Raw genomic sequence first — 22,073 nt, forward strand, 5'->3', positions numbered from 1 at the left:
ATTTGAGGCCCAGGACACAATAGGCCATGAATGGAAGGAAATATTGAAGGCCACCCTTTTAAGCCCATCAGTAAGCTCATAAAAATTCCAACCCATTGGGAGAATTGCCCCAGAAAAAGAAGTTAGAGAAAACCAGTTAACACTGACAGGTGCACTGTTTCTGGGCATAAAATCTGTAAGAAAAAAATTATCACCTTTGTAATCAGGTATAACACAGTTACCACTTTGTCTCCCTACTGGAATATATAGAGATAATAAAATAAATAGAACCAGCAGCTTTTTCTGTAAGCTATCATAAATCATTCTAATCTTTCTAAGGGCAGAATATGGACTCCAGAGACTGGAATTTCAATCTTACCTCACTCATTCTTCTTACTAGCTGTGAGACTGACTCACTGTAAGCTTTCAACCTTTGAATTTGTTCCCTAAATTATAAGGGAAAAGTAACTTCTATTTCACAGGGCTTTGCAAGACTTGAGTGTAACAATGATTATGAAAATTTCTGGTACCTAGGAGGTGCTCGGTAACTATTGGTGACTTTCTGAGTAGTGATAATTGTTCCTAGGTTTACTAATGAGCATTCTAACTGCATGTAACCTAAATAGGTAGCAAGGTGGTCCCGTAATCACACAGTTAGTAACTAACTCCAAGTGACTTTAAACAAAATTGATGTGACTTTTCATCCCTATAAAATATCCTTAATGTATAAGGAAAACTACCCCCAAAAATCATAAACTCTTTTCTATAATTTTTTTATTGGTGGTAATGTTCGTACTGTTACCCTGAAACATTGTGTGTGTGTCTGTGTGTGTGTGTGCGCATGTGCACGCACACGCTGTAGAATAGAACAAATGAGTAGTTGTATGATCTTCTAATTCTACCACCCCAATGTCATGAGAACTGAGATTCTCACATGAAAGAAAGAGAATAGGCCAGGTGCAGTGGCTCACGCCTAAAATTCCAGCACTTTGGGAGGCTGATGCGGGCAGATCACTTGGGGTTGGGAGTTCAAGACCAGCCTAGCTAACATGGTGAAACCCAATCTCTACTAAAAATACAAAATTAGCTGGGCATGGTGATGCACACCTGTAATCTCAGCTACCTGAGAGGCTGAGGCAGGAGAATCGCTTGAACCTGGGAGGCAGAGGTTGCAGTGAGCCCAGATAGCACCACTGCACTCCAGCCTGGGTGACAGAGCAAGACTCCATCCAAAAAAAAAAAAAAGAGAGAGAGAGAGAGAAAGAAAGAGAGAGAGAGAGAAAGAAAGAAAGAAAGAAAGAATGAACAAACATAGACATTTAAGTTAGTAGAGTGGTTTCAACTAATGGCAATATAGCGACCTTATTTGGATCCTGATCCAAGTAAACTGTGAGATAATGACATTTGAGCAATTATAAATTTGAACATTGACTGAAAATTTGATGATATTAAGGTATTTTTTAATTTTGAGTATGACAGTGGTATTGTCATTAGCTTTAAACTGTGCTTGTGTTTTAGAGATAATGTTAAAATATTTAAAGATGTAAAGATATAAAGTCTTGATAGACTTCCTGTTTCTGGTTGCGCATGTACAGAACTTGGAAGTTGCCACTCCATCCTAACAAGAAAAAAGCTGAACAGACTGATGGACAACTGCTCTTGGATCCATAAAAGAGGTGAGGACACGGGCAAACTGCTGCCCTGAGATGGGAAAGACAGATAAATACAGGGAGCCACGACTTACCAGAGCAGACTCATGGGCAGAAACAACCAGGGGAAGCAGTGTTGGATAGGAGAACCTGAACTGTTCATTGACAAATTGGCCAGAGGCTCAGTGTGGACAAGCCTAACAGCTAAAAACTCCAGGGGGACCCACTCGTAGAAGGGCCCCCACAATCTTGTGGTGTTTATCTTCAGGAGCTCAACCACCATTCCCACAGTAAATATCAGAGAAAACCCCCTCATGCTTCCAGCAGGAAGAGGTGGAAAGGAACCATTTGAAAATACCCCAGGGCACTGTGTACTTTTTAAACAACGTCTACTCTTCAGGAGTAAGAAGTTAACCAGAGCCTAACCTGCTGGGGTTATCAGAGCCCAACCTAACTGGTAGAGAGAAATACCCAACTTGGGTTCCCTCTAGCCATCCTATTTCACCTAAGTGGGGGGAAAAAACTGAGAAACACATGTGATGTTCACTGTCCAGAGGCACAGGCTCACTAAAAGACGGAGACCTGATGACGGGACTATAGAACATTTCCCCTCCCCTACACCTCACCATCACATCACTAAAGCTTATTTACAGCAGTTCCTTTTACCCAGTGCGTCATGTCTGCCTATCAAGAAAAATATAACACGGCATACCAAAAGGCAAGAAACATAATTTGAATAGACAGAGCAAGCATCAGAACCAGACATAGCAGGGACATTGAAATGATCAGACCAGGAATTGAAAACAACTACAATTAATATGCCAGGGGCTGTAATGGGTGAAGTAGACAGCATGCAGGAACAGATGGGTGATGTAAGCAGAGAGACGAAAAAGAAATGCTAGAGATCAAAAACATCGTAACAGAAATGAAGAATGCCTTTGATGAGCTTATTAGACCTGACACGGCTGAGGAAAGAATCCCTGAGCTTGAGGACCTTAAAATAGAACCCTTAAAAACTGAGAGGTAAAGAGAACAAAAACTGGAAAAAATAAATAAATAAAACAGAATATTCAAGAACCGTGGGACAACTACACTAAAGGGTGTAACCTGCACAAAATAAAATGCCAGGAGAAGAGATAAAGTAACAGAAGAAGTATTTGAAACAATAATGGCTGAGAATTTCCTCCAAATTAATATCAGGCACCAAATCAGGGATCCAGGAAGCTCAGAGAACACTAAGCAGGATAAATGCAAAAGAAAAGAAATACCTATGCATATCATTTTCAAACTACAGAAAATCAAAGATAAAATAAAAGTTCTAAAGGAAAAACATATTACCTATAGAGGAACAAAGAAGAATTGCGTCCATCCAACTTCTGCTTGGAAACCAAGCAAGAAGGGGCCAGGCGTGGTGGCTCACACCTGTAATCCCAGCACTTTGGGAGGCCAAAGTGGGCGGATCACCTGAGGTCAGGAGTTTGAGACCAGGCTGGCCAACATGGCAAAATCCCATTTCCACTAAAAATACAAAATTAGCTGGGCATGGTGGTGTGCACCTGTAATCCCAGCTACTCAGGTGGCTGAGGCAGGAGAATCGCTTGAACACTGGAGGAGGAGGTTGCAGTGAGCTGGGATCATGCCATTACACTCCAGCCTGGGCGACAGAGCAAGACTCCATCCCCCCCCAAAAAAAGAAAGAAAAAAGAAAGAAAGAAAGAAAAAAGAAACCAAGCAAGCACGAAGCAAGTGGAAGGAACTGTTTGAAGTGTTGAGCGAAAATTCTGTACCCTGCAAAATTATCCTTCAAAAGTGAGAGAAATAAAGACTTTCTCAAACAATAAAAAATGAGGGAAGTTTTACCTTGCAAGAAATGTGAAGTTATTTAGAGAGAAGAAAAATGATATAAGTCAGAAGCTTCAATTTCTATAAAGAAAGGAAGAGTACTCATGGAAGAAGGAATGAGTGAAGATAAAATAAAAACCGCTATGTTTTTCTTCTTAATTGATCTAATGAATAACAATTTGTTCAAAATAATAATAGCATCAATGCATTTGATTGTGAACACTTGTGTGTGTATGTACTTAGTTGTGCTTATGTGTATGTGTATGTATAGATATATGCTTATATATAAGTAAAATGAATGACAGAAATGTTACAAGGGACGGGAAGGAGGAACTGGGATTATTTTGTCATTAGAAGATACCCATATCACTTGTGAAATGATATCGTATTATTTGAAAGTAGACTTTGATTAGTTATAAATGAATATTGCAAAATCTAGGAAAATCGCTTTAAAAAGCAAAAAAACAAGTATCACTGATATGTTAAGAAGGGAAAATGGAATCATATAAAATGGTCAACTAGGCCAGGCACAGTGGCTCACGCCTGTAATCCCAGCACTTTGGGAGGCTAAAGCGGGAGAATCACTTGAGCTCAGGAGTTCGAGACCAGCCTAGACAACATGGCAAAACCCTGTCTCTACAAAAAATACAAAAATTAACTGGGTGTGGTGACATGCGCCTGTGGTCCCAGCTACTCAGGAGGCTGAGTGGGGAGGATCATTTGAGCTGGGGAGGCAGAGATTGCAGTGAACTGAGATCGCTCTACAGCACTCCAGCCTGGGTGACAGAGCGAGACCCTGTCTCAAAAAAAATCAATACATAAAATTCTAATTAAAACCCCAAAAGACAAGAAAAAAGAGTGGAAGTCAAAACCATAATTAAAGAACAAGGGCAACAAATGAAAAACAGTAACGAATATGGTAGATATTGATCCAATTATATCAATAATCACTTTGAACATCAATGATTTAAATGTACCAATTAAAAGACAGATTGTCAGAGTGGGTCAAGAAACAAAACCTAACTATATGTTATCTACATTAAGACCACTTTAAATATAAAGGCACATGTAGATTAAAAGTAGATGGATAGAGAAAATATACCATGCTAACACAAATGAAAACAAAGCAGGGGTAGCTCTATTAGTTTCAGACAGAGCAGACTTCAAAGCAAGGAAAGATATCGGGAATTAAGAAGGATAATATTACATAATGATAGAGGGGTAAATTCTCCAAGAAGACATAACAGTCCTTAACATGTATAAGCCTAACAACAAACCATCAAACTACATAAGGCAAAAACTGATAGAACTGCAAGGAGAAATACAGGAATCCACTACCATAGTTGGAAACTCCAACACTTCTCTCTCAGAAACAGACAGACACAGCATGTAAAAAATCAGTAAAGACATAGTTGAACTTAACAACAATCAACTAGATATAATTGATATCTATAGACTACTTCATCCAACAATAGCACAAATACACATTCTTCTCAAGCTCACATGGAACATTCACCAAGATAAGCCACATTCTGGACCATATAACACACCCTAACAAGTGTAAAAGAACAGAAACCATGGAGGATCTGCTCTCAGACCACAGTGAAATTATATTAGACATCAATAACGAAAGGACAACTGGAAAATCCCAAAGTCTGTGGAGCTTGAACAACACATTTCTAAATAACACATGTGTCAAAGAAGAAATTTTATGATTAACTTAAAAATATTTTGAACTAAATAAAAATGAAAATGCAACTTATCAAAATTAGTGGGATGCAGTAAAAGCCGTGCTTAGAGGTAAATTCTTAGCTTTGATTTTATATTTTAGAGCAGAAGAAAGACCTAGAATCAATAATCTAAGTTTCTGCCTTAAGAAACTAGGAAAGAAGAGCAAATTAAATCCAAAGTAAGCAGAAGAAAAGAAAATAAGGTTTAAAGCAGAAATCAATGAAATTGAAAATGGAAAACCAAAAGAGAAAATCAACAAAACCAAAAGCTGGTTCTTTGAAAAGATCAAACCACCTTGAACATCAGTAGTCTAAATGCAACAACTAAAAGACAGAGATTGTCAGAGTGAAGGAAAATTGAGAACCATCTAGCCAGGCTAACTAAGAAAAAAAGAGACAATACACAAATTACTAATATCAGAAACAAAAGAGAAGACATCAATCACTGCAGAGCCTGTGGACATTAAATATGAACATTATTATTTATTCATAATAAATGAATACTCTGAATACCTCCATGCTCACAAATTTGATAACCTAGATGAAACAAACCAGTTCCTTGAAAGATACAATTTGCCAAAACTCACACACACAAAAATAGACAATTTGAATAGGCCTATATTTTCTAAAGAAATTGAATCCAATTCTTTAGGCTGAGGTGGGAGGATGGCTTAAGCCCAGGAGTTCAAGGCTGCAGAGAGCTATGATCACACCACTGCACTCCAGCCTGGGCAACAGAGTAAGACTCCATCTCCAAAAATTGTATATAAATATAAACAAATAAATAAATAAATGCCTGACCAGTACACCTTAAAACTGGCAAGGATACCAAAAACAAGGAAAGTCCAAGCAACTGTTACAGTCCAAAGAAGCCCAAGGAGACATGAAGACTAAATGTAATATGGTATCCTGAATGGGATCCTGGCACAGAAAAAGGACGCTAGGATAAAACTAAGGAAATATGAATAAATTTTCCAAAGTAGTTAATAATAAAGTATCAATAGTGGTTCATTAATTGTAACAAATGTACCATACTAACCTAAGATGTTCATAATAGGAGAAACTGGGAATAGGGTCTACAGCAGAAAGTTGTACTATCTTTGCAACTTTTCTGTAAATCTAAAACTCTTATAATATAAACAGTTAATTTGTAAAAAGAAAAGATAAGAGGGCCAGCCAGACGCCGTGACTCACGCCTGTAATCCCAGCGCTTTGAGAGGCCAAGGCGAGTGGATCACCTGAGGTCAGGAGTTCAAGACCACCCGGACCAACATGAAGAAACCCCGTGTCTACTAAAAATTCAAAATTAGCCAAGCATGGTGGTGCATGTCTGTAATCCCAGCTACTCAGGAGGCTGAGGCAGAATCGCTTGAACCGGGAGGTGGAGGTTGCGGTAAGCTGAGATCTCATGATTGCACTCCAGCGTGGGCAACAAGAGCGAAACTCCATCTCAAAAAAAAAGAAAGGAAAAGAAACAAAGACATGCAACAACACAACCTCCAATTTTATTATTAGACTCAACAAAGGCATTTTTAATACGTATAATCAGAACAAGCAACAAAATGGGAAAATAAAATTATAAAAAGTATACTCATTGTTGATTTAACATGTGACATAGATACACACATTCATGTAATAATCTAAAGAATCATTTTCAGCTGGGCACAATGGCTCGCGCTTGTAATCCCAGCACTTTGGGAGGCTGAGGCAGGTGGATCACCTGAGGTCAGGAGTTCAAGATCAGCCTGACCAATATGGTGAAACCCTGTTCTCTACTGAAAATACAGAAGTTAGCCAGGCGTGGTGGCGTGCACCTGTAGTCCCAGCTACTTGAGAGGCTGAGACAGGAGAATTGCTTGAACCCAGGAGGCGGAGGTTGCGGTGAGCCAGGATCACACCACTGCACTCCAGCCTGGGTGACAGAGTGAGACTCTGTTTCCCCCGCCCCCCAAAAAAGAATCATTTTTACGCTCACACCTTTGTCATTTCACCACTGTAGCTATACAAAATTTATGAAATAGGAAGTCTTCATATTAAACATCCATAAAAACACTTTTGATGAACACTGTACGTGTCAAGAAATTATTTAAAGTTTTTACTGTGAGAAATGAGGTTGTTCTTGTGTATAACCTTATCCAAGCCAGATGGAATTAGCGATGCCACTGTTCACAGAGGGCAATGCAGCGTATCTAAACTGTTTCTACGTTTTGTTTTAGTAGCACCCATTTTAAGAACCCAGCGTTCCTGAGGCACATTGATGGAGATGAAAGAACAAATTTTTAAAGCAGTATCAGCAAACTCAGGATAGTCATTTTTAAATTTGTATACAAAACAAATCCGTTTTTCTTTCCTCTTCTACCTAGGATATGGAAAGCTGGAAATGCCTCTAAAATGTGGGAAAGCTAAGTAAACTACAAAACCATAACTTTCCTTGAGCCCGTCAGAGTCTGAGGTTGCAAGACAACCAAGTAGCCTGAGTTCCGGAGAGGGACAGGGTGCCACCTAGGAGGGAGGGATGCACAAGGTCTCCCCGGAGGCTGAGTACGGGAGGAAGAAGCGGCTGTCATACAAGAGAGCGAGAAGAATCAGCAAAAATTTTAATAAAGACCAAGTATGGAATAGACACAAGGAGAGTTTGCAATCCCCCCAAAGCTCTTTTTCCCAGGTTCCCATGGAGGGTTCAGAAGAGAGACGGGGTGGGTTGAGGGCGGGGCAAGATGGAGATGAAGGCAGGGCTTGAGGTGGGAGAGCCCCTGGGGGTGCAGGAGGTGACAGCTGCTTCTGCTTCTCCAGTACTGGCCTAGAAGAAAGTGCCGTCGGTTGCTGGGTAGAGGCAGCAAAGCCTGTTGTCCTCAAGGCACAGGCACAGACCTACTGTCACTGGGGGAGGAAATAAATCCCTCTATCCTTGGGAGAGGGGCAGGAAATGGTCTTGGGTTCAGGACCCTACACCAACACCAACATAGTTAGCTACCACGAGGGAGGAGGAGGAACTCTCTCACCCAAGACCAACAAATGCAGCATTTGGCTGCCATGAGAGGGAGGGGCAGGAATGTTGAGAAAGCATGCCCCCTCCCAAACCCAGGCCCAGAGGACTAACCTAAAACCGAGGCTGGAAGGGCAACCCAGAGCCCACCCCACCTCCCTCTCCCTCACTTTCAATTCTGTGTTCATCTCCTGATGGATGGACAGCGGTCTACAAACCATACTTTGAATAACACTACATCATACCATCCTATGTTTTGTATATTTACATTTTTCCATAATAAAGCAAAACAAAGCAACACAATGTACATGTTGGCTGCGGTAACTTTTCCACGCCTACCAAGCTGCGTGTCTCCCACTGCCAGGTGTAAGGTGGTTCTGCCTAATGCAGTATTCTGCTTGGGTGAGAAATGTCCCTTACACTGCACATATTAACTGTAGTCAAAATAGAAGCACCTGATGTGCTAAAGAATTAGAAAAGTCAGAAATAAAAATAAACTACAACAACAACAAAGAATTAGAAAAGTCTTTAAGAGTATCTCTCATAGATGAGGAAACTGGGCCCAGGAGGTGAAGTGCCCTGCCCAAGGTCACCCTGCTGGTATGAGGCCCCAGACCCTCAATTCTCCTTATTCTAGTCTATCCTGACAATATTTACTGGGAGTGAAAATCTTCCAAAATGTAATTTAGGGCATGGACCTACACCTTTAGCACCATGCAATATCAATATCAAATTGTTTATCAGAAAAGTAGTTTAAGTAGAGAAATATCAGAGGCACCTGGTCACCTGAGCTCTCATTATCCCACCCAGAGATAGGTCTGGGCATGCTGTGGCTAGCATCCTAGTGGCAAGGGACCCCACCCGCATAACACTCTGTATACTTAGAGGTCAAAGCAACAGGTAACACTGTGTTCCTTTGTAACTGCAGAAGTTGCTAGGCTGAGGATGAGGCCTTGTTAGAAAGGAGGCTCAGCCTGTTCTTCCATCAGCAAAGTCAGCCCTAAGGAGCCAGCTCCCTGCTGAGCCATGGAAAGAGACGGAAATGAGTCTCCAGGGCCACCTCTTCTCCCCTTTTCTTTCCTCTTTACCATAAGCAGGCTGCTGTGGCTCGTCTGAGTCTTTTGGGCTATTTGTGTCATGGACATAGGAAGGTTACTAAATAAACAATGCTCTCTGCCTAGTATTTCCATTACCCATTTTCTGATTTGATTTGATTTTTAAGTTTTATTTTATTTTATTTATTTTTGGAGACAGGGTCTGGCTTTGTGGCCCAGGCTGGAGTACAAAGGCATGATCACAGCTCACTGCAGCCTCGACCTCCCAGGCTCAAGCAATTCTCCCACCTCAGTCGCCCAAGTAGCGAGGACCACGGGTGAACACCACCATGCCCAGCTGATTTTTTTGTAGAGATGGGGTCTCATTATGTTGCCCAGGTTGGCCTTGAACTCCTGGGCTCAAACGATCTTTCCACCTCAGCCTCCTAAAGTGCTGGGATTACAGGTGTACGCCACTGCACCTGGCTCATTTTCCGATTTTAAGGTAGCTCTTTGTAAAGTATTGATCTAATCTCAAATCTGATGGGGGATGTGATAATAAGAAAGCCTAACAGTTGTATGTATTTGCTTTCACATTCACTTTTAGAATATATTTGTTTATATGTTTTGTTTATGCCAAACAATTTGCCCAAGATCACATGGTTAGACATTGACTGAGTTGAACCTTAAACTCTGTTCTTCTGACTCAGATGTCAGTACTTTCCACAACCATAAAATTATCTTTCACTACCTCTTCTTCCTCATTTTTCAAGTGTAATTCAAGATCTGAAAAATTTGGGTCTAGAAGTTTAGCTGCAACTTTGGAGAAAAGAACATATTGTTTAAAAGGCAAACATTTCTCCCATATACAAAAATTTATTTTGCACAAAAGTAGTCGTGTTTCTCCCAAATGTTTTATTCTCCCCCGCCCAAGGCACAAATTAAATTAATGCCTGTGAGACTTTCCAGATAGCTCCTCTATAAACTGTGATGCCCCTCTGGAAAGTTATTCAGTGAGTACCTAGAAGAGCCTGTTGGGAGCTACACCAAAAGCAGGAGTATTCAGAGGTTAGTGCCCCATCCCTGCAGGCCCATGGATGAGGTATGACCCACATAGGGAATAATCTGGAGAGTTAACAGTAGTGGATGGGGAGAGATCCACAGCAAGTACTTGAACATTCTGTACTGATATTGCACATCTGTATGGCCAATTCCGCATTGGTCCTACGTGTATATAGACCTTAGGCATTGTCACAGAGTGGTCCATTATGCGGCTAGTGATGATAAGGGCTGCAGTTGTCTCATGTGTCCAAAACATACATAGCTTGTTCCAAACCCTTCCTCCCAGCCTGGCTACACTTTTTAGTGATAAATGATACCAGTATCATGAAACACATGTCACCACTCTCTGCTTTCAAGGACAAATTTTGTATTTGGTTTTTCTCCCGCATAGGGAAGAAACATAAAACATAATGTCAATACAGATCCTTTATCTTTATTACTAAAGCACAGTAAACTAAGGTACAATTTAATTGAACATATTCTGATGTAGTTCACTGTGGGCCCTCAGTGAATAGTTTGTGAACATTTTCTACTATTGTCTTTGAAAATGTTGTACAACTCAGCTTGAAAAATTTGGTTTACTTGTTTGCTAATTTGTAGAAGAAAGAATTCACAGTGTTAGATGTGTGAAAAGTGGAATGTTTTAATAATGTATTAATAATTCCATTGCTAGGACGGCTCTGCTGTTTTCAGATGATTTTCCTACTCAGTTCTAGCACCTGTGATCTCCTGGTTACTTGCTCAATTTCGACATGCAGGAATCGCTGTGTAAGGCTCGTAGAAACTTGACATGTATTCTTTCTTTGGCATCATTTAATATATTTAAACCCAGCGGTGTATCTAGAGGCAGCCAGTGTTTCACCACCGGGTTTTATATATATTAAATGACAAATTCCAGCAGAAGACCAGAATCTAGCCTGGCTGGATTCCTGCTGAATTTCACAATTTTCTCTGGAATGTCTGGCCGACCCACTTTGGCACTGTCCTCAGGGGTTGAGGGGGGAGTTCTCTTCTTCCCTTTCTCCCATGACAAAACTCACCTCCTCTTTATTTCTTTGTGGTCTATTAGTCCAATCAACATGTTGATTGTTATTATTTTCTCTGTTTTGTGAGTTGAGATTGTTTTCTTAATTTTGTACTTCCCCTTTAGGAACATATTTTAAATTTAGAATCAGTCAGGATTTTACTTAAAGTAATTGAAGAAATTGGCTTTCCAGTTTTTAGATGAGTGCATGCAAACCAAAATCAAAATTTATTGCTATTAGTGAAAATCAAATGATATCAGTTTAGAAAATATAAACAGGGAAAATATTCACTAATGTAAACTGCAAATGATGATCCATTATTTGTTACTCAGTAACATAGGGAGGAAAAAGCTAGCTTCCTTTTTTACCTTAAAAAAAAATTAGCAAAATACATCTAGACCAAAGTAATTCAAGTTTTGAGAGAACTGGTCTTCCCAGATCAGCAATAAAGAAGGAATTGATGACATAATAACTTCACTTGCCAATAGCCATAAGAAAGTAGGAATTCTGACCGAAGTGGGAGCGGCCAAAATGAAATTTAATCCCTTTGTGACTTCCGACCGAAGCAAGAATCGCAAAAGGCATTTCAATGCACCTTCCCACATTCGCAGGAAGATTATGTCTTCCCCTCTTTCCAAAGAGCTGAGACAGAAGTACAACGTGCGATCTATGCCCATCCGAAAGGATGATGAAGTTCAGGTTGTACGAGGACACTATAAAGGTCAGCAAATTGGCAAAGTAGTCCAGGTTTACAGGAAGAAATATGTTATCTACATTGAACGGGTGCAGCAGGAAAAGGCTAATGGCACAACTGTCCATGTAGGCATTCACCCCAGCAAGGTAGTTATCACTAGGCTAAAACTGGGCAAAGACCGCAAAAAGATCCTTGAACGGAAAGCCAAGTCTCGCCAAGTAGGAAAGGAAAAGGGCAAATACAAGGAAGAAACTATTGAGAAGATGCAGGAATAAAGTAATCTTATATAAAAGCTTTGATTAAAACTTGAAACAAAGAAAAAAAAAAGAAAGTAGGAATTCTTCAATACGGTGCTCAAGCCAAGAATTTTTTATTTGGGGAAAATATAAGTTAAATTATCTTTTCCTATCTTATACCAGAAATACCTAGGTAGATCAAATAGTTAAATATGTAACTGTCAATCCATAAATAGAGAAAATAAAGTTGCATATCTACCAGGTGCTATTCACCAAACAGAATCTCCCTCTCTCAATGGAGAATAATTAATTTCCTAAGTTTAAGAGCAATGTTAGAAATTCTGCTGGGTGCACTGGCTCATGCCTGTAGTACAAACACTTTGGGAGGCCTAGGCGAGAGAATCGCTTGAGCCCAGGAGTTTGAGACCAGCCTAGGCAACATGGCAAAATCTAGTCTCTACAAAAAAAAAAGAAAAAGAAAAAAATTTAATTAGTCAGGTGTGGTGGCATGCACCTGTAGTCCCAGCTACTCAGGAGGCTGAGGTGAGAGGTGAGAGGATCACTTGAGCCCAGGATGTTGAGGCCATAGTGAGCTGAGATTGCACCACTGCTCTCCAGCCTGGGTGACAGAGTGAGACCCTGTCTCAAAAAAAAAAAAAAAAAAAAAAACTCAAAGGAAAAGGAAAGTAGCAGTAGATTTAATTACATTGGAAAAAATTACAACAACTATGATAAATGGTAAAGAATCTTTACTAATTGAAAATCTCATATGTATAAACAAAAAAACCCCTCAAGGTCCAAACAAATCAATGGGTAAAAAAATATGAATAGATAATTATTTTAATAAAGGGATGGGCGAGGTGGCTCAAGCCTGTAATCCCAGCACTTTGGGAGGCCAAGGTGGGCAGATCACCTGAGGTCAGGAGTAGTGTGGTGGTGGGCACCTGTAATCCCAGCTACCAGGGAGACTGAGGCAGGAGAATCACTTGAACCTGTGAGGTGGAAGTTGCAGTGAGCTGAGATCTGCCACTGCACTCCAACCTGGGTGACAGAGTGAGAGACTCCGTCTCAAAAAAAAAAAAACAGAAAGAAAAAAACAAAAATAACTAATAGGCAAAAAATACATTTAACCTCAATTGTTTGCAAATTGATGCAATACAAATATCATTTTGCCAAATTCAAATAGTGCACATTACTTAAAATTGATTTTAATAAGCAATTCCGCAGTAAGACGAATTTCTGCTCACTATGGCAAGTACATACGTTTTTAACTTTCTGGAACCAGTTCAGTCATGTATACCAGTAATCTGAAAAGTGGTGACATCTTTTGACATACGAGTAACATGAGGCTGACTGTATTTCTGTGATGTTGTTCACCACGATGTTGGGTTCCCCTGTTTGATTAGATTTACTTTTTTTCTTTTTTAGGGAAGGATACTGCAAGTGCAGGGCCATGTGCTTCATTGGGCCTCACATCAGGTGGCACAACGTACCTGACAGTGGCAGCCTTAGCAGTGCTGAGCTGAGTAACACAGAGTAAACAACTCAGCCTTTAAATCCATGATATAAGCCTTCATATCATTTTTAATATGTGAAATAATCAAAGTCAGATTTTACAATTACCTTAGAAAGAAACTGCAAACATAAGTACTACTTGTAAAATATTGGGAGGAGGGTATTTTCTAATATATGTTGTAAAAAATATTTCAATGGTGAGCATGTAGTTGGTTATATATACTTTTTGAATACTTCAACTTACAAAGTGATGGATTCAAACTTGGTACAATTAGAACGGCTTCCAGTGAAGACTTCTTTAATTTTCTGTATCACATAGAAAAATGCATCATCAAAATGAGTGAAGCTGGGCTGCCTCTGAAAACAGAACTATAATGCACTCGGTTTTTTTTTTTTTTTTTTGAGGCTGAGTCTCCCTCTGTAGCCCAGGCTGGAGTGCAGTGTGTGATCTCGTCTCACTGCAACCTCCACCTCCCGGGTCCTGGTTCAAGCAATTCTCCTGCCTCAGCCTCCTGGGTAGCTGGGATTATAGGCACGTGCCACCATGCCCAGCTAATTTTTTGGGTTTTTTTTTTTTTTTTTGTATTTTTAGTAGAGACAGGGTTTCATCATGTTGGCCAGGCTGGTCTTGAACTCCTGACCTCATGATCCACCAGCCTCAGCATCCCAAAGTGCTGGAATTATAGGCGTGAGCCACAGCGCCCAGCCAGTGCATTTGATTTTGACTGGATTATCAGTTCAGAAGTTTGCCAATAGCAAATTCTACCATCCTGTCTAAGGAAGGAATCTCTCCATGTTTTAGCTCCTAGGTCACCCTCCCCAGTCTTTATATTATGTAAAATAAGCTGTCTGCCTCTGCTCAAAAGGGCTGAATGGGATACATGGATACATGAATTGATAGGGTTTTAACGGATTCTTCTTCCGGAAAGGGGACAGTCCCACACCATGCTATGGCCTTCGATGTTATTTTTTAACAACTTCTAAATAACATGTTGTTTATTAAATGTGCCTGAAGATGTATATTTACCACCCAAGAGAGTACAAATTTGAGACTCCAACTTTAGGTCTACCCCACTACATGGCTTCTGTACACCTTAGCGAACTGTGCCACTTATTAGGGTCAACAAAACTCATCCTGTGGCTGGTTGGCACATGATGGATGGACTTCGAAGAGGGTCAAATCATTTTATGGTACACGATGCCTAAAACACGGTTAGGAATGTCAGGTTGTCTGATGCAAACCTATTTTGAAATTCTGAGGTTGCAACCTCAGTCTTTAGAGTCTACGCACAAAGCTTTCTATGGCCCTGTTCTTCCCCGAGAGACACCATATGTTGGAGAAGCAGAGTCCCATGAGCCTCTTCATTAACGTTTCATGAGGAAGACTTATCCTTCTGTATGGATGTCATCAAAACACCGTGAGAATATACTTACAGTTGAACCATTTTTTTCTCACTTGAATAAAATTAACCTGCATACAGTAGTCACCCCTTATCCACAGGGGGTACGTTCCAAGACCCCCAGTACATGCCTGAAACCATGGATAGTACCGAACCCCATATATTCTGTGTTTGTTCTATTCACACATACCTATGATATAGTTTAACTTATTACTTAGGTGCAGTAAGAGATTAACAACAGTAACTAATAGTAAAATGAAACAATTATAACAATATTCTATAATAAAAGGCATATAAATGTGATCTCTCTCTCTCTTCCAAAATATCTTTTTTTATTTTATTTTATTTATTTATCTATCTATTGAGACAGAGCCTCGCTCTGTCACCCAGGCTGGAGTACAGTGGTATGATCTCGGCTCACTGCAACTTCCACCTCCTGGGTTCATGCAGTTCTTCTTGCCTCAGCCTCCCAAGTATCTGGGATTACAGGCACCTGCCACCACACCCAGCTAATTTTCATATTTTTAGTCGAGACAGGGTTTCGCCATGTTGGCCAGGCTGGTCTTGAACTCCTGACCTCAGATGCTCCACCTGCCTTGGCCTCCCGAAGTGCTGGGATTACAAGCATGAGCCACCATGCCCAGTCCTTTCTTAAATTTTTAAATTTATTTTTATTTTTTGGGTACACAGTAGGAGTATATATTTATGGGGTACATGAGATATTTTAATACATGCAATGCATAATAATCATATCAGGTTAAATGCAATTATTTACCTTCATCTCAAACATTTATCTTTTGTGTTGCAAACAATCCAATTACACTCTTTTAGTTATTTAAAAATGTACAATTAAATTATCTTTTACTATAGTCACTCTGTTAATAGCAAATACTAGGTCTTATTTATTCATTCCAATTATTTTTTGTACCCCTAAAATATTTTATTGTACTATATCATGAGTAACTAAAACCTTGGAAAGTGAAAGCATGGAATACTGCATATTTCCCACCCTCAGCATGTGTCTTAACAAAGTCAGCCAGGGCACCTGCCCCCCTCCTTCTCATCAGGCCTTCTTAGCATAGTAGCATCCATGTGGAGAGCCAGGGCTGTGTCCTGTGGGTTAGTGATATGATCAAGATTCCTAAGTACAAAACTGAAGCGAGGACCTTAGAGCTGGTATACGTCTGAGGCAAGACGTTGAAAGTATTCTGCAGCCCTTGCCATGTGAAAGCAAACTGCTTCTGGTGTTACTGCTTATTGGGATGGAGAAAAAAGCATTTGCCAAATTGATAATGATGTAACACGGGCTATGAAGGAGACAATGTCTATAAAAGCAGATGCAATTAAAGTCATTGTCATTTCATTCTCTGATTTATTCTACATACTGCATCAGCCATATTGTCAGTTAAATTGCAGATGTGATAGAAATCATCACTTCTGGCTGGATGTGATGGCTCACGCCTGTAATCCCAGCACTTTGGGAGGTCAAGGTGGGCAGATCACTTGAGGCCAGGAGTTGGAGACCAGCCTAGCCGACATGGTGAAACACTGTCTCTACTAAAAATACAAAAATTAGCTGGGTGTGGTGGTGGGTGCCTGTAATCCCAGCTACTTGGGAGGCTGAGGCAGGAGGATCGCTTAAACCTGGGAGGCGGAGGTTGCAGTGAGGTGAGATTGTGCCATTGCACTCCATCCTCAGCAACAAAGCGAGACTGACTCCATCTCAAAAAAAAAAAAAAGGGAGAGAGAGAGAGAGAGAAGAAAGAAAGAGAAATCATCACTTCTTTTTTTTTTTTTTTTTTGTTTGTTTGTTTGTTTGTTTTGAGATGGAGTCTCGCTCTGTCGCCCAGGCTGGAGTACAGTGGCCGGATCTCAGCTCACTGCAAGCTCCGCCTCCCGCGTTTACACCATTCTCCTGCCTCAGCCTCCCAAGTAGCTGGGACTACAGGCGCCCGCCAACTCGCCCGGCTAGTTTTTTGTATTTTTTAGTAGAGACGGGGTTTCACCGTTTTTAGTAGAGACGGGGTTTCGCCGTGTTAGCTAGGTTGGTCTCGATCTCCTGACCTCGCGATCCACCCGTCTCGGCCTCCCAAAGTGCTGGGATTACAGGCTTGAGCCACCGCGCCCGGCCGAAATCATCACTTCTGCATCTTTCAAGTTTTGGATAGTAGTGCTAACCGCTGTGTTTCCCCCAGCAATGCAGTATTACTCTTTAATTTAGTTTTTAAAAAAGCAGGGGAAGGGGGAATGTCTTCGTTCTTCCAATAATAACAGCTCTTATTCCATAGAGGGGATCGAGTGTGAAAATTCTGCCAGTTTCTAAGAATATCAATTTCAACTGTACACTCAGGAACTTGGGGAAAAATCACCAGATAAATTCAAACTATCTTACCCCAGGTGTTCCTTAATTCCATGGCTTAAGAAAAACACAGTTTACCAGCTCTCTCATTCTCTGGTCCTCTCTATATGTATCTATGACAGTAATTCTATGGGATAATTCCTAAAAGTAAGATTGCTGGGTCAAAGGGAAAATATAGATCTTCATCCCATAAACAACGTATTACTTGCCAATCAGCTAACTATCTTGTTTTAATCTTCATGTCTTTAACTTTTAGCAATACAAAGCACTTTTAGACCTCCCTTCCCCATCCCAAATATCTTCAGATGTCCTTACAGTCCTTGTCACAATGAGCCTACTATGAGATAGAGTCAAAGCAAAGCACCATTTATTCCCCCGCCTGCTGAGAGCCCCCACCTTCATAAATGGGCCAGAGTAGCTTTCAAGCTCCTGGTATTTTCCTTTTATTAGCATACACTTACTTGATCAATGACAACCAGTCATCTGTGGGAGGCGTGCAGTACAGCTCTCAGCTGTTTGTCATGCCGGGTTCTTCTCTGAGGGTCCCCAGCTTCCCTTTCATTCTGGGTTTGGGAACTGACTCAGATCATGGAATCAGCAGTGGAACTGTTACTCTCTAGACTGGTGCCTCAAGACAGGGCTCCATTTACTAAACCCAGGCTGGATTTTATTATTGTTGTTGCTGATGCACAAATCAAGTATAAATTTTATCAACTGCCCATATTATCAACTGGAAATAGTTCAGTGACTAAGATGCACCATGCCATGGAATACAAGTTAAAATACTGAGGTATATATAAATGAACTGACCTGGAAAATTCCCTAAATACCTTGGAGTGAAGAAAAGCTATAGAAAATGTTCCCAATTTACCATTTATATAAAACACACAGCAACCCAAAAACTATATATTTATGTATTTACATATTTGTATTTGTGTGTAAATACATAGATAACATTCTGGGAGAATCCACATCCACATCAAAAAGGCGATAACAGTTACATCTCAGGAGACACGTGGGATTGCAGGGGAGGTGGGGTGGTGAGGGAAGCTTCCCCCCCCCCGCCCCCTTTATGCTTGAGTGTTTTGCCAAAGTGTTTTTGGGTATGGTTCATGTCACACTAAAAAACAATAATAATTTTTAAACTCAGAAATTGAAAACCAAATATCATATGTTCTCACTTATAAGTGAGAGCTGAACTATGAGGATGCAATGGTATAAGAATGATATATGGACTTTGGGGATGCAGGAGGAAGGCTGGGAGGGGGTGAGGGATAAAAGACTACACATTAGGTACAGTATACACTGCTCGGGTGATGGGTGCCCTAAAACCTCAGAATTCACCGGGAAAGATCCTATCCACATAACCAAAAACCACCTGTACTCCAAAAACTATTGAAATAAAAAACTGTCAAAGAAACAATAATACTTTTTAATCCAGAAGTTTGTGGAAAGGTAATGGTAAGAATGTACCTCTCATTTCTCCCTTTGCCCTCAGCAGGCTTCTGTCCACTGCGCTGCAAATATTTAAAGCAAAGGCCTCATCTCTAGATCTTGCTGACAACATTGACACCTAATTACACAATATAATGTAATATCATGGCTTTTTTTCTCCTTGTGTGTTTTGTCTCCTTTTCATGGTAGAAGGTTCTCTTCCTTCTGTATCCCACACAGCATTTATCAATGTGCTCAGTAAAGACTTAATAAATAAATAGGCCGGGCGCGGTGGCTCAAGCCTGTAATCCCAGCACTTTGGGAGGCCGAGACGGGCGGATCACGAGGTCAGGAGATCGAGACCATCCTGGCGAACACGGTGAAACCCTGACTCTACTAAAAAATACAAAAAACTAGCCGGGCGAGGTGGCGGGTGCCTGTAGTCCCAGCTACTCGGGAGGCTGAGGCAGGAGAATGGCGTAAACCGGCGAGGCGGAGCTTGCAGTGATCTGAGATCCGGCCGCTGCACTCCAGCCTGGGCGACAGGGCAAGACTCCGTCTCAAAATAAATAAATAAATAAATAAAGCCTCATGCAACTCTCCTTAAAGCAGAAGGGCCTTCTCCCCTCCAATACCCCTATGCCAAATCTATTGAAAATCCAATTGTTTCTTCAAAATTTTGTCCAAATGTTATTTCCTCTGGAAATCTTCCTCAGACACGTTTCTTCAATTACAATTTGAAAAATGTTTCACCTCTCTTCTCATAACACTTTAAACACACATTCTTATACCTATAATATAATATTTATTTTATTATAATTACTGCATTTCAATTTGTCGCTTGTCAGCCTTCCCCTCTAGCCTACATTCCTGGAGGACAGGGAGCCAGGCATGTCACCCATCCCTCATGATAATGCAGCTCTTCACACCCACCCAAGCTTTGCAATAGCAGGTACTGAATAGGTATGTCAAATTCAGTTGAAATTAAAAGGATAAGAGAGATTGTTATATGGAAATTTTTCTACACATGAATCTTCTTTTATGTAATCCCACATGGAGCGATCAATGGTAATTCAGCCACTGAGACAACGTCCCACACAATACTTACTCTTCCTCTCTTTAAAATAAACCTCTCCTCCCAAAGGGGTTATGATCCTGTTCTTTAAGCACAGCCATACTCCCTTTCTCTGCTAGACTCTCCACATTATCTATGCCCGTCATTCTCCAGGGGGACTTCCTAACAGTGAATTTGCTGGATCAGAGAGAAGAATCTCCATTCTCATCAAGCACTGTGTATTATACGCCTTTGCCAATTGGCCTGACGAGACATGGCTCCTTTTTGTTTAAAGTTGCATTTCTTTGATGTTCAGTGCTCCATCTTGTCTTCCTCCTCCACATTCTTCACCCACACACCTTTTGCTGTCCTGAGGAGCAATGCTTTCCTCCTTTTAATGTTTTCACGTTACCCTGATGGAATTAACAGGCAATCATCGTCAGTCATCCAGCGATCCAATTGTCCACTTGGGGCAGGAGGCTGGAGCCATATCAAAGAAGGCCTGCCTCCAACTTCGTGGGCCACTTGCCTGACAAGAGCAAGGAAACTTGAGGCAACTAGCTGTGTCAGTGCGTCAGCCTGGCCTAGTTAACTCCAGCTCACTCTTCAGACCTCACTTCAAAAGGCAAGTCCTCAAGCCTTTGCTGACTTCCAGATGCACTCAGATTGTCCTGTTCTGAGCTCTGATAATTATTTTTTCATTGTGCGTTTATTTTACTCACATTTGTAATTTACATGAGGACAGGGCACTGGACTTTCTGTTGCTCATCGTCTCCTATCACAGTGCTTAACACCTAGTAGGAGGTCAATAAATATTTGCAAAATGAATCAAAGAAAACCATCAATTGGTAATTCTAAATGAAATCCCCAGAGCCGGGCATGGTGGCTCACAGCTGTAACCCCAGCACTTTGGGAAGCCAGGGTGGGTGGATCACTTGAGGTCAGGAGTTGGAGACCAGCCTGGCCAACATGGTGAAACCCCATCCCTACTAAAAATACAAAATTAGCCAGGCGTGGTAGTGCATCCCTGTAATCCCTGTTACTCGGGAGGCTGAGGCAGGAGAATCGCTTGAACCCGGAAGGCGGAGGTTGCAGTGAGCCGAGATGGCGCCATTGCACTCTAGCCTAGGCAACAAGTGCCAAACTCCATTTCAAATAAATAAACAAATGAAATCCCCACAGCAGTGGTTATCCCTGTCTGCACATTAAATCACCTGTGAAACTTCTTTTTTAAAAAAATAAAATAATACTGTCTATCCCAGCAGTAGACTTTTTTTTTTTTAAGACGGAGTTTCGCTGTTATTGCCCAGGCTGGGATGCAACGGCGCGGTCCGGCTCACTGCAACCTCCGCCTCCCAGGTTCAAGCGATTCTCCTGCCTCAGCCTCTCAAGTAGCCGGAATAACACATGTGCATCACCACGCCCGGCTAATTTTTGTATTTTCAGTAGAGACAGTGTTTCACCATTTTGGCCAGGCTGGTTTCGAACTCCTGACCTCAGGTGATCTGCCCGCCTCTGCCTCCCAAAGTGCTGGAATTACAGGCGTGAGCCAGCAGTAGACCTTTTAAATCAGAATTTCCAGGTGATTCCTCACGTGCCACCACGGTTAAGAAACTGATGATCTGTGCCAACCTCCTTGACAAGGAAGGCCATTGGCCACCTGGGGGCGCGCAAACAACACCAATAGTTCCAGGAAGCTACTTGCAGCTACCCAAGGACTTCTTTGATGAGTGCGTCCTTTCAGTGACAATTTTAGATCTGGATCCGTTTACACACACACGCACGCACGCACACACACACACGCGATCCTACTTCATAACATTTAAAAAAGTGAAAAATGAACAGCAGAGGCACGGTGTCTTTTGTGGGTTCTGCCCCGCAAGGGCGAGGCAGCATGAGCTTGGGGTGGTTGGTTTGTCTGTCTGTTCCAGAGTCTCGCTCCGTCCCCCAAGGCTGGAGTGCAATGGCGCGATCTCGGCTCACTGCAACCTCCCCCTCCCGGGTTCCAGCGACTCTCCTGCCTCAGCCTCCCGAGTAGCCGGGACTACAGGCGCGCAACACCACGCCCGGTTAA

At 41.4% G+C, this 22,073-nt stretch overlaps 1 protein-coding gene across 1 annotated transcript; it reads left to right on the plus strand.

Annotated features, from left to right (window-relative positions):
- Positions 1-11,823: 11,823 nt before the first annotated feature.
- Positions 11,824-12,328, plus strand: LOC104662597 (60S ribosomal protein L26). The gene has a single exon (XM_010363638.2). It carries the CDS (start codon positions 11,839-11,841, stop codon positions 12,274-12,276), a length of 438 nt encoding a protein of 145 aa, XP_010361940.2. The 5' UTR covers positions 11,824-11,838; the 3' UTR covers positions 12,277-12,328.
- The last annotated feature ends 9,745 nt before the right edge of the window (positions 12,329-22,073 follow it).

The sequence above is a fragment of the Rhinopithecus roxellana genome, chromosome 5, assembly GCF_007565055.1.
Source record: "Rhinopithecus roxellana isolate Shanxi Qingling chromosome 5, ASM756505v1, whole genome shotgun sequence".
Classification (NCBI taxonomy): domain Eukaryota; kingdom Metazoa; phylum Chordata; class Mammalia; order Primates; family Cercopithecidae; genus Rhinopithecus; species Rhinopithecus roxellana.